The sequence below is a fragment of the Pseudorasbora parva genome, chromosome 9 (genome assembly GCF_024679245.1).
Source record: "Pseudorasbora parva isolate DD20220531a chromosome 9, ASM2467924v1, whole genome shotgun sequence".
Taxonomy (NCBI): Eukaryota; Metazoa; Chordata; class Actinopteri; order Cypriniformes; family Gobionidae; genus Pseudorasbora; species Pseudorasbora parva.
In genome coordinates, this window is record NC_090180.1 from 31,553,785 (window position 1) to 31,572,347 (window position 18,563).

Here is an 18,563-nt window from a genome sequence, read left to right on the forward strand (position 1 = left end):
GGGTGGCTAGTCGTGTCTCTGAGGTAAAGAGTGAGATCTGGTCTTCATTTGAATTTCTTACAAGGGATAAACAACTTTTGCCTTCATGCCACTGCACTGGATTTTGGATTTAGAACCAAATGAGCTTTATTAGGGTCAATGAGAACCTGTGTTTTCTAATTCAACTTACACAGGTAACATGGACGTGCATCTGTGTGTTTGACATCCCGAACACGATTTCTCTATTTATAGAGAAAAACATGGATGAGATTTGTTTTCATCCATGTGGAGAAAAGTTACTGGCACAATGGAAGAGTAAAATTTCCGTTATTCGGTAAAACTTCAGTGGTGGACAAAGTACACAAATCACCAGTAATGATATCCTAATAAAATATTACATTAAATGTGTGTGTGTGTGTGTGTGTGTGTGTGTGTGTGTGTGTGTGTGTGTGTGTGTGTGTGTGTGTGTGTGTGTGTGTGTGTGTGTGTGTGTGTGTGTGTGTGTGTGTGTGTGTGTGTGTGTGTGTGTGTGTGTGTGTGTGTGTGTGTGTGTGTGTGTGTGTGTATTACTGGTAATTTAAGTCTGCAAACAAGTGAGAATAAAAAATATATAATATAATATAATACACTATACATACTATTTAGAAATGTGGAAAAACAAAATGTATGTAAATGTGTTGGCAAATATAAACATACAATAAAAAAAACAGGCATCACATAGGATAAAATGTGTTAACATTTTAAGAAGAACGCTATGAAAACACTAGTTTTACATCATTTAAAACTGCTACGTCAGCAGAGTAGTTTGCATTAGTTTGCATTATTTTAATATTAAGTTTAGATTTGACCTAAAACCTTTCCCTTTCAGACGATAATAAACAAATATGGACATGTCCATGTTCAAGCCTTTCATATAGCGGGCTTAAACAGTGGGCTTTCACTTTTACAGCTGATTTAGTTTACAAACAACTGACCGTTGTGACCTAAATATGGTTGTCATTTACAACAATAGTAATGCATAATAAAATTCAGCATTAGTAATTATTATTTTTTGCGCTGTCAGGCTCATGCACTCGAGCTCTGAGGATTCGATTCATTTTGAGTCTGACTTGAGTTCAGTGAATTGTTAACCCTTAAAGGGTTACTTCAGCGATTAGCATATGGCTTTGTATCAGTAGAAACCCTGGAGTATATTCAAATGATTGTGCTTTCCCCCGCTTATCCCCCTGAGAGAAGAGATTTATGCATTTTATTTCTGGAAAAAATTCCTCCCATGGTGCAAATTGACAATATTTGTGTCATCTTTGGAATTTTTGGCCAGAGGCTAAAGACTACAGCCAGCAGAGGGAGCTATTTCCACATGTTTTTAACCCGCGCGGGGGATGGGGTTGCACTCACAGCTCAGCTCGCAGCTGCAGGCATTCATATAAACGGAGCTATGCAGAGCAATGTAAGTGTTTTAAAATCTTAAAATAATTTCTATGAAAGTTAAGCTTCCAAAGGCATGAACTGTAAACGTGCCAGACTAAACACGTGTTGTGAATGTATGCCGCAAGTGTGGTCGCGATTAGCCTACCTCAGCTCTCATCACGAGAGCTCATTTATGATGTTAAATGTAAAATGAATCCTGCAGCCATAGTGCTGTAAGACTCACGCGGTGACTCACTCATTATATTGAACAGACACGTTCAGTATTTAATTGTAGTGTCTCTTCTCCAACTTAGTCACAGTAATCCAGTAGTTCCAGACTTTGGGAGTGGCCTCACAGGGCAGCGGAGCATTCTGGGAATTGTTCTTTCATCCCCATGACACAAAAATACATGAGTCTTTTCTTAGTCTAGATGGCACCAAATTCAAAACTAATTTTACATTTTTACTACATTAATGACCCAGTTTAAATATAGATTCATCTTTTCAGTGCTGAACTACCCCTTTAAATGCATGAATGTTTTGCCAATCATTACTACATATGCAGGTTTTTAGTGACCCGGATCTAACACAGATGAATTTCTACCTGTCGTGATAATATAAAACTCTCCTGATATTAGAGTAACAATAATAACAATAAAATAAAGCATGTTTTGTTACCTTTTGGATTTTGGAAGGGTTCAGTTTTGAGTATGTTTTAAACCATCATCACTGTCCTCGTCAGAGCTCATTTCCCAGTACATTTAGCATCTGGCTCATATTCACGATCTTAAACATATCTACATCTTCAAAATATTTTTTTTTGTTGGCTGACAGCTTCTTCACCAAATCGACCATCAAATAACTGAGACACTAATATTTGATTGCGTAAAGTACTTACTTATGCAGTAAATCACTGAGCCATTTCCAGGTTTGCTGATTATACTTCCTATTCTTTTGTTTTCTGCGGGCAGTTAGTATCAGTGAAACGTCACTTCATCATTGTGTATTAGACATTGAATTGCCCTTACGGTGTTACACTTCTCAGTTCTTTAGTGACATCATTCACTACCCTCCGCGTCATACATTTTTTTAAAGTTACATCAACCTTCTTAGTATTCCTCAATCAATTCATTATAAACAATATAACATGATTTCATGAATATAAAATGATAAAAGAAGACCTTTTTCCATTAATTTTATGCAAAACAATTGAAAGGGTCACCAATGAGCCATGGTGTTTAACACTGTAAGTATTTTTTATGTATATATATATATATATATATATATATATATATATATATATATATATATATATATATATATATATATATATATATATATATATATATATATATATAGTTTTTCACTGATGACGTGTCCAAGTAGCACAAGAAGGTGTATTCAAACTCTACATACACAGTGTGTGTGTATGTGTGTGTGTAAAATATATTAAAAAAATAAAAAAATTAACTATTAAAAATAAAATATAAACTATTATTGTCTTATTGTAACCATCACCAGCTGGATTTGCCAAGGATATCCCACAGAGGGCACTCCTCCCCAGAGAATTGTCTCACCATGAACTGCATTTCCCAGAATCCTTTGCCAGTAGTTTCAGCTGTTTCTCTGTATAATCTGGTTACCTTATCTCTGCAAAGTCTTAAGGCTGCAACATACTCAATCAATCAATCAATCAATCAATCAATCAACTTTATTTATATAAGGCTTTTACAGTCACGATTGTGTCAAAGCAACTTCAGAGTGTTAAACAGGACAATATTGCAACAAAATTATATTTGGCTGTACAGTCGCTCTGGAGAAAACAGTGATGTTATCAGCCTATTTTAATTTATCATATAGTGACAATGTTGGCAGATCAGTATTATAGTTTATAGAATTAAATAAACCTAATTAATTAATTTAATTTGTATATTTAGTTGAATAACTTGGATCATAATTTTATTGTCCCTAACTGAGCAAGCCAAGCCAAAAGCGACAGTGGCAAGGAACCAAAACTCCATCAGGGCATGATGGAGAAATATAAACCTTGGGAGAAACCAGGCTCAGCCGGGGTGCCAATTCTCCTCTGGCCTATTATCAGTGTATGATTTATTCTGGCAAACTTACAGGTCAGAAATCACACAAGAGACGGGTTTATTTAGGATGCCGCATCAATTACACAAGAGTATGAATGCTTGAAAGATCAGCGTCATCGCGCCGCAAGAACAGAGAAAAAAGGTCTCGCGCCCATGGCTGTCAGAACAAAATGACAGCATTTTGTTCTCGCAGGCCTGGTTTGGGAGTTCTTGAAGCTTGTTCTCGACACATCGCCTGAGCAAAACTTTTTTATTGCGAGTGTCCGAGAACTATTGTTTGATTGGTCAGACATTTAAAGTGGGCGTGGTTAATGCAGAGAATGGAGAATTTTCTCGTGAAGTATGGAATGTACTGGCCAGAATGAACTTTGTTTTTGTTCTTGGCACCTCGAGAAAACGAACACATTTCTTTGTTCTTGCAGAGTATGTCCCAAGCTTTACAATATGTTACACTGCGTTTCGGAGCACTGTTCTGTTTCCTGTTCCATGGTTTTGACCATTTGCCTGTTCCCTGGATTGCCCTGTTTTCGGGATTATCCTGTTTGAGTTTCCTGCCTGATGTTTGTTTGGGATTGTTTTCATGTGTTTATGACCTCTTGCCTGTTAGTTAGATTTTGTCTTTAGATTACCTTTAAATAAATGCATTTGGATCAACTTTGTGTCTCAGAGCAGTTACGTAACTGACCCTCTTTTTGAAAAAAATATATACTTTTGAAGACGCGGCTTGTCAGAAAATGGCTACTGTTATTGGCAAGTGTCATTGAATATGAAGAGAGTATCATGAGACTTTTATATGAATTGACTCAATATTAATAAAACAAACGATTTGGTATAAAGAATACATTATATTTTCAGACACATACTTGACCAATGGAAAAACAATGTAGACAATAAGTAACTATAAGTTATAATTACTTATTTATGTATTTGTATTAATGGGCCTATATTTACAAAGGCAAGCAGCATCATTGTGTGCACAATTGAGTGTAAAACTCTAATGTTTTGTTGTGTAAAGTGAGACAAAAGCTCATAAGTGGCACGCAGAGTGTTTGTTCTGCGCTCAGCTTCCTCCAGGGTAAATGGAGCTACTTTCAGCTGCGGGCTGCCTGACTTCACATAGCTGTCAAATGCGTCCCGTGAGAGCGACACTTCTGACATCTCTCCGCTGCCTCTGGATGGCTCCTCAACTCCTCTTTTACCTCCTTCCCCCTCTCTCCTCTCTCATCCTCCCTCGCTTTGCATTATCACGCAGCGCTTGTCCTTCCCCATCCGCATTCCTTCATTTCAGCTTCCCCTCTCTCCGCCAACAGTCCAGAAACAAACATGTTCTATTAAAACTATTCATGTTGAAAGAATGAAATAAAAATGTATATAATTCAAGATTTTCCACTGGTGAATTGAAATCGTATTACTTGCAATCATTATTTGTCCCTGTAGATGCCAGACAGCACCGGTGGATATGAGCCCGCCATATTCTACTCAGTGGTGAGCATAAATGTTTTAGCCGGAGATAGGCTGTTTTCACACTAGATTTGATTGTTTCAGTGGCAAACTCGGCCCCGAAGGTCTGTCTTCACATTATATTTGACTCTGAACCACAGTAAGGTGGTGTCATCAACATGATTACCACTGAGAGTGCTAGCAGCAGCTGTTTACCAGGGGTGTAATGGTTCTCGCTTAAAAAAAAAAAAAAGCGAACCGTACCGTACCGTGCTCCACCTACGGTTCGGCATGCAGTTGCATCGCGGTTTATCTCAAATCTGACGACACATCTGTAATATGGATTGTTGAAAATAACAATGGGTAAAACAGAGAGTTCCGCTAATGTATGTTTCTGTTGATCATGCTGGCTCCCCAATAATACATTACAACAGTGATAATATAAAAAATGTGGACAAAATGGTCACTTGTAAGCTTTGTTTGATGCTAGTGCTGCCGTATGCGCGAACATGACAAGTCATTATACTGTCCTCACCCGGATGTTAATAGTGCGAGAGCACAGAGGCAGACAGTAGTGAAGTATTTTTACTTTCCAGGTAATTTTATTTCTCAAGACACAACATATAAAATTGTATTGTACAGTGTTCTTTTTTAGAAAACTTTTACTTCACAACATTCCAAAACACAATATTGTAATTTTTACTGTACTACGTTTCATATCAAATATCGTTTAATACTTAATTAAATAAAAAATGTAATACTTTCTTTGTCTGGCTATCACCAGACCCAGCTCAATTTAAGATTGAACATTGGTCTGGCGAGTCTGCTCTGTATGTAAGAGGCGTAATAAACGAGCATAATTTAACTAACTCTGTATGCAACTGGAAAGTCCTTCAACCAATCAAACCACAAGAGGCGTGATCAACGGTTAATGACCCATCGCTTCTCTATCCGTCAACATGTTAAACCCGCCAATAGCGCACCAGGTGGATAAACCAGTCTGTGATTGGTTCCTGCAAAAGTGTAACAGAAGCAGTACAGGTTTCCAGACTGAGTTGCCGGGCGAAATCCAACTGCTGGCAGATCAGGCTGGGTTTATCCAGTCTAGTACTTTCTTACTTTTACTTAAAAGTTTAATGTAAAGTATTACATTTTCGTTCAAGTCTTGCGCTTAAATGGGCAAATTCACAAAAAAATTCATGAGTATCCTAAATGGACTGCATTTATATAGCGCTTTTATCCAAAGCGCTTTACATTTTTGCCTCACATTCACCCATTCATACACAGACGGCGGTGTCAGCCATGTAAGGCGCCATCCAGCTCGTCGGGAGCAGCTGGGGTTTGGTGTCTTGCTCATGGACACCTCGACACTTGGTCAGGTGGAACCGGGGATTGAACCACCAACCTTCTGGTTTGTAGACAACCTACATGAACCACTGAGCCACTGCCTCTCCAAACATAGTCTATCCTAGCAAACATAGTCTGTTATGTCTTAAGTTAAGAAGAGAAAGACAATTAGATAAGAAAATAAATCTATATTGCAAAAATAAAACGATGCAAATATTACAAAATGTGACATTAAAATGTGTAAAGTCACTAGTTTTCATTAAAGCCCCACTTGGCTACTTTTGCTCTCGGGGTCCCCCTACAGTTTGGAAAAAATAATGTCCTCAACTACTGTCGTAAGCTCTGTAATCCTACAACAGGGGATGCCATCACGCGTGCATTTGTTGACATGACAACCCTGATAGCCCTGAACTAGTGATGCGTGGCTCGTCTCATAACCCGCGGACCCCGTATGTCTATTTAATGGTCGCGGGTGCGCGGCGGGTTGTAAAAATATATAAAGTGGTGCGGGGCGGACCAAATAACTTCATAAAAGCGCCCCGCGGGTCGGTGCAGCACTAACAGTTCCCCTGAACACTGCAAGAGGATTTCGAGTTCTTCTGGCGTCGCGTGTGAAATGTCTTCATCTCAGGTAACGTTACAGTCAGTGGCATATGCTTCAGCATGTCATATGAATATAATTTCATGGGTTTTATTTTTTTCAAACGCCAAATAATCACGATGCTCAAGTTTACAAGCCAGCATCATTATAGTAGTCTATTGGTTACCGTTTTACAGAATCTATATGATACTTCAGTTCAATGTTTGAGTGGTAGCTCACCGTAACAAGCATGACAGCATCGGTCGGGCACGCCTCCTTCAGCTCACGCCGACGTGCAAACGCTGGTCACATTTTGATCCTCGTCCTGCCTTTAATCCCATCACTTTTTCGTTTCCTCTTATTGCTTTCCTCCAACAAAACCTTTTATTTCTTATGTGTCTGTGCTGCTTCGGACATGACTATATTTTCCGACGAACAAAGTTGGGCTCGCACGTCTGAATGTAAGGAAGTGTGGGTGTTGGTGGAAGTGACGTATATGCCGTAAAGCAGTCGAATTTTGTAGTTCTTTTTGTTCTCGGGTTACTACCCGAAACCCAAAGTTTAAAAGTACGATTAAAAACGATACAGACCCCATCAGGCTATGGCAGACGTGTCATTCAACCTATTGTAAGTCGATTTATCATCACAAGAGTCTTAAAAAATATATTATGAAGGTTGAAAAGTTACCTAGTGCTGCATTAAGTAACACTGTCCAACAGCGACACCTGCAGGTGAAGTTACTCTGTCCCCATTGACTTAAAGCGGACACCCCAATGCATGCGCTGGGTATTGTGTGGGGTAATTAAAATGAATGGGGAAAGTTGCGTGAGAGGAGACAATGGCTCCATCGCGCTATGATTGGTTAAAACTGGATATAAATACCACCTCGTTTTCATGCATGCTATGGAATCGCCTAAAAGAAGAAAAGGATGGAGTTAATAGGAAGACTAATTAATAGGGCTGTCAATCTATGAAAATATTTCATCGCGATTAATCACATAATTGTCATGAGTTAACTTATTTTTTAACAGTTATATATGTACCTTAAATTAATGTTTCAAGTTTTTAATAATCTAGTCAACATGTGTATGGAAAAATATGCATGCTTTATGCAAATGTACGTTTATTATTAGTGAAACCATACTCAATAGAGCATAGAGATTAGACATGACATGCATCAAAGGTCATAGATGTTTTTTCATTTCTCTTAAGCCTATGAGCTTAAAAATTCAGAATAAGCATTTTTTCATTTTAAGAATATAAATAAAGGGAGTTTTTACACGGACAGTTTAGTCCAGAACAAGACACAGTTTGTCTTGAAAATTGGTAATGTGAAAGCTGTTATGCAGACCTGGAAGCGCACAAGTACCACACCATACCTGGAGGAGGTCCATATTACACAATTAGGAATATGGTGTGGCCCCTTTAAGAGTGATGGTGTTAATGATTTACCTCGGATATAAGCGAGAATAAGCTTGCAGTGTATTGTTAATATTGCATTATTGCAGTAATGTTAATGTTAACCTTTTTCTTTCCCTATTAATGTTTGCTGCGGCATCCTTTATGTCTATGGCTGATCTAAATTTCTCCAATTACGGGTTAGGCCACGGAACAAACAGAAAATGCACGCTGTGTTAATTGCGCTTTAATAAAATGTATGCCGTTAAAATGAATTTGCGTTTATTGTGTTATTAACACATTAATTTTGACAGCCCTACTAATTAATAAGCAAGTAAACAACTCGATGCAGTGAACAAACAATGCAGTGTTGTCAAACCTCGAATAATGGAAATAAATAAGTTCATATTAATTTTTAAGCAACACAATACTAATGTTTTAACTTAGGTTCAGAAATCAATATTTGGTGGAATAAATCTAATCTAATTTTCAATCACAGCTTTCATGTGGCATACTCTACTCCAGTCTTTCACATTGATATTGGGTGGCTTCATGCTGCTCCCGGTGCAAAAATTCACGCAGCTCAGCTTTGATTGATGGCTTGTAACCATCCATCTTCCTTTTGATCACATTCCAGAGGTTTTCATGACAGGGTCTTGATCTGGTGGTCCTCCATCCACAACTTGATTGACATGGCTGTGTGGCATGGATCATTGTCCTGCTGGAAAACCAATCCTCAGAGCTGAGGAACATTGTCACAGCAGAAGGAAGCAAGTTTTCTTCCAGGATGACCTTGTACGTGGTTTGATTCATGCGTCCTTCACAAAGACAAATCTGCCCGATTCCAGCCTGGCTGAAGCACCCCCAGATCATCACCGATCCTCCACCAAATTTCACAGTGGGTGCGAGACACTGTGGCTTGTAGGCCTCTCCAGGTCTTCGTCTAACCATTAGATGACCAGGTGTTGAACAAAGCTGAACATTGGACTTATCAGAGAAGATGACCTTACTCTGGTCCTCTACAGTCCAATTCGTATGGTCTTTTGCAAACCGTCTCTTATGTGATAACTCAAACTTTTGAATATTCCGATCTAATATGATTTCTGACTATTAAGGTTGCCGGAATAATAATCATACACTGTTTGATAATAGGCCAGAGGAGAACTGGCACCCTGACTGAGCCTGGTTTCTCCCAAGGTTTATTTTTCTCCACCATGCCCTGATGGAGATTTGGTTCCTTGCCACTGTCGCCTTTGTCTTGGCTTGCTCAGACCGGGGAGCCCGATCTCTCGAAAATGAGTTTGCAATCTCGTGGAATGTATACGCCAAAATGGGTTGTCCCCAATGTCTGCTGCTTGACCTTGTTCTTATGAACCACCGTCTATGAAATTTTAAGGACGGAAGCAACCCGATGCTCTCTGTATCCCCCTGCCAGTAAAGCCAGAATTTAACCCTTCTTTTCTTCAAACAAAAGTTACTTTTTAGGAACTACTAGCACCGTTTTTGCCATCCACCTGGTCCTATTGCAAGAGGATAGTGTTGACCACAGCAGTGGTTTTTATGCTTTTCCTTATTAAATAAGATTTGGTTCAGGTTGTCACCTTATCAGCACCTCATTCAGTGGATACTGGAATGGAATGACTGCCTACATGTAGAGATGCTGATTTAAGAAAAAATTGCAGTGGTCTCTTATTTTTTCCAAAGCATGTGAGGACTTTGCCTCCTCTTAAAACACCACCGCACACAACTGGTATCAGTATATGGGATATGTGCTGCATATGGATATGTGCTGCTGTCTGTATTTCTAACATTATTCATATAACAAAAGACAAGGCAAACACTCACTGCTATTGATTGAATAGCTTTTGTAACTTAAATAAGGATTCATATTTTATAAGGATTCATATTTTTATTCATATTTTACATTTGATTATTGATATTCAATTTCTGTACCTGAAAACTAATGTCAGACCAACCTGAAAAGCACAGTTTATTTTATTAGTATCTTTGCTCTATTGTATTTATTTGTGCTGTTGCTTGTATTTTAATTATTTGTTCTTATTTTCTTAATTTTTATTTGACAGTAGTCCTTTTTCCCCGAACATAGCAAATACCGAACCGAAACTTTACTTAAAACTGTGAGCAATTTGAACCGTTACACCGATACTGTTAACCACTCTAGATAAATAACCAGATTTTCGCTTAGAACCATGCTTGCGTCTATCCGACGCAAATGCCGCTCTCTGCATGTTGAGTGTTGCAATGGTCACAAAGAATGCAATCTCATGGCTGACGGCCTTTTTAAGAGACAAGCAGCAATGAAAACGCACTGGCTGCTCTGTTTGCAAGGCATCGTCTTGCTTGTGAAGGAGCAACGTCACCAATAGCAGTTCACTTCCACAATTGAGGCTCGATTGCTTTCATACCAATCCACAAGACCACATAAGCTGAACCCCAGGCCACTGTTGTCGAGCAGAATCTGAGTTCAGACTTTTGCACAATTCAAATGATGTCAAACATTGACCGTGACAAAAGCTCTGGTGTGAAAACGCCCCTAGATTAGTGTTCGCATGTTTGCGCGATGCACGTGTTCGTTTAAGTCTCATGTTTGTCATGATTTCTGCAGTGCGGAAGCTGTCCTCAACAAGCTGCTTTTTTTTCTCTCTCTGTCTCTCTCTCTTTCTAATTCTCTCTCTGCTGCATGATCAATATGAGTGCGGAAGGAGATCTGGGACCTGTCTGTCAGGCGCCAACACGAAATAAAGCCAAAAGGAAAAAAAGAAAAAACCCTGCAGATCAAGTCAATAAGAATGAGAGAACCAGGGAAAGAGAGGAAGACAAATGAAGCCTGCTGTGAAGCAATGAAGCAATGATGAGTGATTGCATAAGATGCAGCTTTAGGTTTTAAGTTATATGTTTAATATATCTCCCAGTCAGGGTTTTGATTTAATGCTGTTCTGACATATGCACACACAAATATAAAAATGTTTTTACCTGTGAAGCAGACGGGGCACTTGAACGTGCCGCCCATCCCCTCAAAGCTGTGCTCGATGAGGTGACACTGCAGTTTCGCTGGAGAGTCGAAGGTTTGACTGCATAGTTTACATTCATGAATGAGACCTTCCTCTGGGAAAAGACAGAAAAACACAAACACAACCGGTGTCACTGGAAATGTCTGATTATTTGATATATTTCAAACATTCTTATAAAATTCTCATGTAGTGAATCATGCTTTTTTTGTAGCACAGAAATGCATGGTCAAGAACATGAGACACGGAAGCCTCTGTTCCTAGAAACAAATGGTCTTTAATAATAATCCCAGCAGGGAACAGGTAGGAGAAACTCAGGACTAGGGCTGGGATAAACGATTATTTTTTAAACGATTAATCTAGCGATTATTTTTTCGATGCATCGATTAATCTAACGATTAATTTTCCTGTCCGATTCGGTTACGATTCGATTCGATTATCGATTATCTCCCCATTAATTGCCTAATAGCAATTTATACATGTTGATTTAATTATCTGAATGAAAAAAAACTAATTCCTTAACATTGCAATATATGTTTATTTCTTTTAAAATTCCAAAGAAAGACTATACAAGAACAATGCATTCAATAAAATCATAACAAAGTGCACACACACACACACACACACACACACACACACACACACACACACACACACACAAACGCACAAATAAATAGCTAAGTATAAACCAACAACAAAGAAACACAATATACGATTTTTCTATGTATGCAACTCAGCCTACAGGCTATGCCCATCGATTAAATATCAACAAGTTGGTTAATCAAATCCAGGGACACACTGCAAGCGTGAGCCTCTCAGCTGCGTGGCGTGTCCGTTTTTGTTTTGGCTCCCACGTTGGAATTTGCACACTGCCTGTGCCGTCAATATCATAGATATGGTCAATAGGCTACGGCCGACGTTGTCTTTGCTGTATCAGTAGGCTATTTATGTTTAACATTATGTATAGGGCTTGCCTCCGCATCAATAGCAGCAGCAGCGCCGCGTCAGACACGCTTCTAGTGTGCAGAGGCAGAGAAAACGCCACGCAGCCCGTGGATGACACGTAACAGAAACGCCACGCGCATCCGCGGCATGACAGTGAAAACAGTTACATGTAGAGTGCTCACTTCGAGGATGGATACCCTCGGTCACATCAGCGCGATTAGACAGTGAACATTTTAAATTTAAAACAGCTTATTATGTAGGTAGCCAATGTGCCCGATGCTTTCACTTGATGCAAACGTTTGTTTTTGTGATTAAAATACATAAAATATTACCAAAACATCTGTCTTCCTGTGTGCAGAAATTTGTTTATGTAGCCGTGACAACAAAACACGTGTATGCGCGCCTGTGTTAAGAGCGCTTGCTCCGTGCGCGCCGCGCGCCAACCCGCAAGCTTTGCACTTCTGAAAGTCTGAGGAGCCACTCGTGTTGCTACTATAGATATACATAATAAATAATATACGTAATTACATAATATACTTTATTATGTACATCTATGGTTGCTACTACTCTCCGGCGCCACCATCTTTATTTTGAGTCTGACGAATCGACGCGCATATTTTGCGTCGACGTATTTTTTGCGTCGACGTCATCGATGACGTCGACGCGTTGTCCCAGCCCTACTCAGGACATAATAAAACACGTTAAACATAGACGACACTAAAGAAAGAACTGTCAGAGGTTTAGGTTACGTTTACATGACAAAAATGTATTAAAAACAGAAATTATTTTGCATTTTCTGTGTACAGATGACATCGTTGTCAAAGTGATCCCTGTTAAGACAGATCTGCAATAATGACTAAAAACACTGTATTATTCTGTCAGGCCAGTAGGAGGCACTTTTGTCACTTTGTAAAGAAACACTAAGCGCCTAGACTGAACACTAATATACATGCGCATGATGTCACTCTTTTCCAAATTTCGAAGCCATTGCCATGTAAATGAACGGCCAAAACGCTCAAAAAGTTTTCTGTATTTAGTTGAAAACAGTGAGTGAACGGCCACTAAAATAGACAGGGAGTATACGTAACCAATCATATGCACGTTGCTTGTGTGGATGCAGTCAGTTTTGACCGCAAAAGATGAGGTTATTATTGGATCATGGTCATGTTTTTGACCTTTAACTGCATTTTGCCTGTTAGAAATACATGCTTGTTTTTAAATGAACAGCAAAACTCAACATTTTGTTGGCATACCCCCTCAGTCACCTCACGTACCCCAGGGGTAAAACCCAGTCTGGAACCACTGCTCTACAGTTGTTCCTACCTAAAACCATGACAAATAGTTCTGAACAGGTTAATGTTTTTGTTTTTTCTCTGGATGTACATTTTATTTTAATGTAGTCATATTTGTGATTTTGTCAACATTCCATTGCTTCTCATGGTTCCTCATTGTCTGGTTATCATCAGCTCAATTTAAAATTGAACATTGGTCTAGGGAGTGTGTTCTGTAATTTCTACTGCACAAGAGGCATGATAAACGAGCATTATTCAAATGACTGTATGCAATTGGATAGTCCTTCAACCAATCAAACCACAAGTGGCGTGATCAACGGGAAACGACCAATCGCTTCTCTATCCGTCATCATGTTAAACTCCCCAATATGTGGATAAGCCAGTCTGTGATTGGTTCCCGCAAAAGTGTAACAGAAGCAGTAGAAATTAATATACAGGTTTCCAGACTGAGTTGCCGGGGGAAATCAAATCGCCGGGAGATCGGACTGGGTTTACCCAGTTTAGGTTCCTCAATGTCATCACAACCCAATAAAGAAGTAAGATGTAAAAATATTTTAAAAAGAGTATTTCAAGCTCAGCTCACAACAACATGAAAAATTAATAAAAAAGTATGTTTTTTTTCTGTCATTATGTTGCATTGCCGTTAAGGAAAAGTAATATAAGTAAACATTTTTGAAAACAATACCGTTAGTCTCCATGTAAACTACAAAAACACTATTTGTGAAAACGAGAACATCGTGCACATGCGTTTTATGTATTTAGTCTATAGGTGCGTAGAGTTTGTTTACAAAGTGACAATGCCATCTACTGGCCTGGCAGAAGAATAAAGCATGTTTTGTTATTTTCGTGGATCCGTGTGAACGGGGATCGTTTTGCGCGAATAACGCAAAGGAAAAACATTTCTGTTTTTAGTACATTGTTGACATGTAAACATACCGTTATCGTTGAAGGAAATATCTGTAAATGGAAAAGGTATTGGGAAATTTCTGTCGGCGTTTCCTAGACATTTTACACATTTTCATCAGTGTAATTCATTTGTTTACAAAAAGGTGTGTTAAATTTGGTATTAAGTATTGCGTGTATATAGTGGAGTTGATTTCATGACTGTTATCAGAGAGGTGGACTGAACTTGAAGGTCTGTGTGTGCAGCTGCGATTGTACGAGCGACTCCAGGGGCACGTGCCACACGGGAGCAGCTGCAGCACGCCAAACCCCCAGAGGAGTCGTTAGCACAGGTGGCCACAGATGGCCTTCAGCATAGTGTCAACTGTGACAGGGTCTTCAAACACCACTACAGCAGTCCAGACACGACTACCAGTTCACTGGCTTCATTTTACATCTGTGTTTGTACCTTCACAATGCTAGGGGTGTTCTGGGTGATTGTCCGGGCATTGCTAGGTGATTGTTATGTTGTCTGCATGGCGTTTGACCTTTCCAAGTCAACAGAGCCCACCTCCGATATCTTTGATATTCTGGTCTCTATATCAGTGCGACTCTATTTGCATTTATTTACCATTATATAACCTGCCAGGCAAAAAATAAAAGTCTGATGATCAAAGTGCGAACAAGAGGAGCATCTTTACATCTTTACATGCTTCAGCTGCTTTTCTGAACAGATGAATATGATGCTTTGAGGTACTCATGGTTGCCATGATAACTAGTGGATCTTATTAGCTACACCACAGATAGGAAGAACAAAAACATACTAGGGTTGGAATGAGTTACGTTTTTTTATTTTATTTTGTGAAAAGAAGATTCTTATGTTGCTGTCGGCATTTATTTGATCTAAATTACTTGATTCAATCTTAAAGGAACACACTACTATTTTTGAAAATAAGCTTATTTTCCAACCCCCGAGTTAAACTGTTGGGTTTTACTGTTTTCAAATCTATTCAGCCGATCTGGCAGTAGAATTTTTAGCATAGCTTAGCATAATTCTGATTAGGCGCAATAATATTACAAATACTTCCATCAACATAACCAATGTGACAACCTGCTTGCATTCGTGAGACGATTTAGAAGATATTTACTTTGGTGCCGATCCTGAACCGTCTCTGTTTGAACTGAAATGCACTGAAGATGAGTTTTTGGAATGTGAAAGGCAAAAAAGTGTGACTCTATCTAGAACAGACTGGGGCAGAAGGGAGGAGGAGAGCAGATTCGAACTGGGGGTGCAAGTGTGGGGCTTGCTGGCGTTTTGATATCGGAGCAGCCAATTATTGATTCTTTCGTTCCTTGTTTTTCGTTGGTATTCTCTAAAACATGATGGTACAGTACACCTTCAACTTACAATCACAGCCCTTTACAATGCACAGAACCATGGCTAATCGCACTGGTAAATCCACTACCTAATTTACCAGCTGCAACCCTGCAACTACACAATCTTAGTGCCGAACTGGCGGTCACGTTGGAAGTTACCTAACTGGTGACTATTTTCAGGTGCTGTGTAATATCATTGCTGAACCCATGGTACGGCAGCAAAGTTCTGTGATTATTACGCAGGAATGAGAGTTTAGTTCCTAGGCATAACTGCCTAAAAAAATTGCAACTTTTAATTTTCCATCAGTCTTGGTACTGATGGAAATAGGAAAACTTGGTAATTGGAAAACTATTCTATAATATGGTACTTTTTTTGGGCAAGATGCTAACGGTCTAATCAGATTCAATGAATTGTGCTAAGCTATGCTAAAAGTTCTACCGCTAGACCCGGAGATCGGCTGAATGGATTCGAATAAGGTAAAACTCAACTATTTAACTCTAGGGGAGTTGGAAAATGAGCCTATTTTCAAAAATAGTGTGTTAATTTAAATAAGTCCCAGACTAAAATGCATGTTTTGAGCTGTTTTAACTGAAAGCATGTCTTAAAATATGTTAGTGCCATTGTTTTGCCCCAAGATGCACACCGTAAGGTTCCTTTTTCTAAGTCATGTTCATAAAAGCTACTTAAATGTCCTAATTGAACTAAGGCCTAATCCTGGCTTAATCTAAACCCTGTCTCTGAAACCAGGCCCATGAATATTTGATCATTAAAATAACTGTAAACTAGCAAACAAACTGTTTTTTATACTGTACTTTTTTACACATTTCCTGTGATGGCAAAATTCCATTTCAGCAGAACAAAAATTGCAGTTTTTTTTTTTTTTTGAAGAACTGCATTTATTCTAAATAAAAAGGTCTGTCACAACGTGTACAGCTTCACAACACGTAAAGCTGCAGCTATACGGTGGCAGATACTGACCTGAGAACAGCTCACTAAGGGGAGTCGTGCATCTATTCATACATAATGAGACAAATTAACAGTGATTAAAGCCCTGGGAATTGAACACGGACTCCTCCTCCTGTGTGTGTGTGATTTCCCTGATGAGTTCAGCAGCTCATGTGGGACTGACGTGTCTTTATTCATTTAACGCTGAAAATAATGTGTTATAAGGGAAATGTATTAAATCAAACGTTTATGATTAATGATGGTTCTGAGCTGTAGATTGGCAAAAAACACACACACAGACACGTGTATATACTTGCTGTAGCGTTTCTGCATGTGAGTCTGACATTGCATGTCTAATGAAGACAAAGGGAAAAAAGCATCTTTAGTTGTATTCATACCGAATGTTCACTTGTCCATGAGATCATTATTAATTAATTAATGAGATTCACTGCCACATTCAAATCAGGACTGGTTCCAGAAGATAACCAACAAGGGTGCTTCTCAAATTATTGTAGGTTATTCTAAAACTATTAAAGGCAGAGGCGATTCTACGATTTTAATAGTTAGGGGCCTAGTATGATTTTAAAATCATTTTATTTAATGTATTGTTTGTATACAAGGGAAGACATGAACAATACGCTACCAGTCAAATAAATCCCTGAATATTTAATTAATTTATAATCATTTGAAATAACCAGATAATGTCAATCAATATTAAGAATATAGGCAAACTTTATATTACTTTAATTGTCTAGATTGGCAATATGTCGGTGAAATTATTGTAATTAATAATTGAATGTTATCTAATGTTTTAATGCTATGTAAAGTTTTAAACACTACTTATTTTAACTAAATTTCTGCAGTAAAATTAACTTAGGCCCCGTCCACATGAAGCCTGAGCTTTCCCAATCCAATCTTTTTTTTCCCTCGTTTCAAGAAATATCTGCATACACACAAGATCAGTGAAACCGAAACGATGTAGTATACATGCCAGGCGGCCAGTGTGTGGCGCTGTAATTCTGCCACCGAAATACACAAAAAATGGAGACGAAGAGTTGTTGCTAGAAGGGGTATAGCAGTAGTTGGATGTGAGGCAAAATCTCACGATAAATACATTTGCTGCTTAAAGGTGCACTATGCAACTTTCCGTCCACTGGAGGGCGCCTATTCAAAACAAAGGTGTAGTTTGATGACGCAAAGTTTGAGCGCAGCATCTTGGGACATGTGGTCTTTACCTCACAGCTGGTGGAAAATAGGACTTGGGCAGAAATAATGTTCATGAATGCGGTTATTAACGTTACTGTAGTCTAAAGCAGAGCAGGACCGAGTGTTGTGGAGCTGAGCACGGCCGCTGGAGCGATTGATATACAAATAACCGCCTCGCGAGCACCGGGACTTTTATTATGACGGGACGGGACACATTTGCCGGGCGCCTGCAGTATTTTCGCTCTTCCGGTTATGATTATGAGGTAATGCAGCTCTGTTTATCTTATTAGATACATTTAAGTGTGTTGAAAATGATGTTATGACGTTACTCTGTGCGTTCACTTGTTCACACTGCTAAGAGTAAAGCGCTTCTGCCAAATAAAAGCCGAAACCAAGGGTAACGCAGATATGATGCAATTGACAGGCGACTCCCTCAAACGCTATGCTCAAATGTCCCGGTCCTAAAAATAATAATAGCATTTTTAAAATAGCATAAAATAGTTAAAATAGCAATTTTCTCACAATTTACAAATAGTTGGAAACATTTGGGATATTGTAAGTACTCAACTGAACAAAATATATAACACTGGCCTAGTGGTTTTTGGATATTTTACTGCAAAAATACTACATAGTGCA

General features: G+C 38.8%; 1 protein-coding gene across 2 annotated transcripts in view; it reads right to left on the reverse strand.

Annotated features, from left to right (window-relative positions):
- Nucleotides 1-18,563, reverse strand: part of LOC137088873 (zinc finger protein 521) — a 136,772-nt gene that overhangs the window by 16,766 nt on the left and 101,443 nt on the right. For both annotated transcript variants that reach the window (XM_067452234.1, XM_067452233.1), the window contains exon 5: nucleotides 11,245-11,376. In XM_067452234.1, the coding sequence (XP_067308335.1) occupies nucleotides 11,245-11,376 (132 nt within the window). The remainder of the gene's footprint in view (nucleotides 1-11,244; nucleotides 11,377-18,563) is intronic.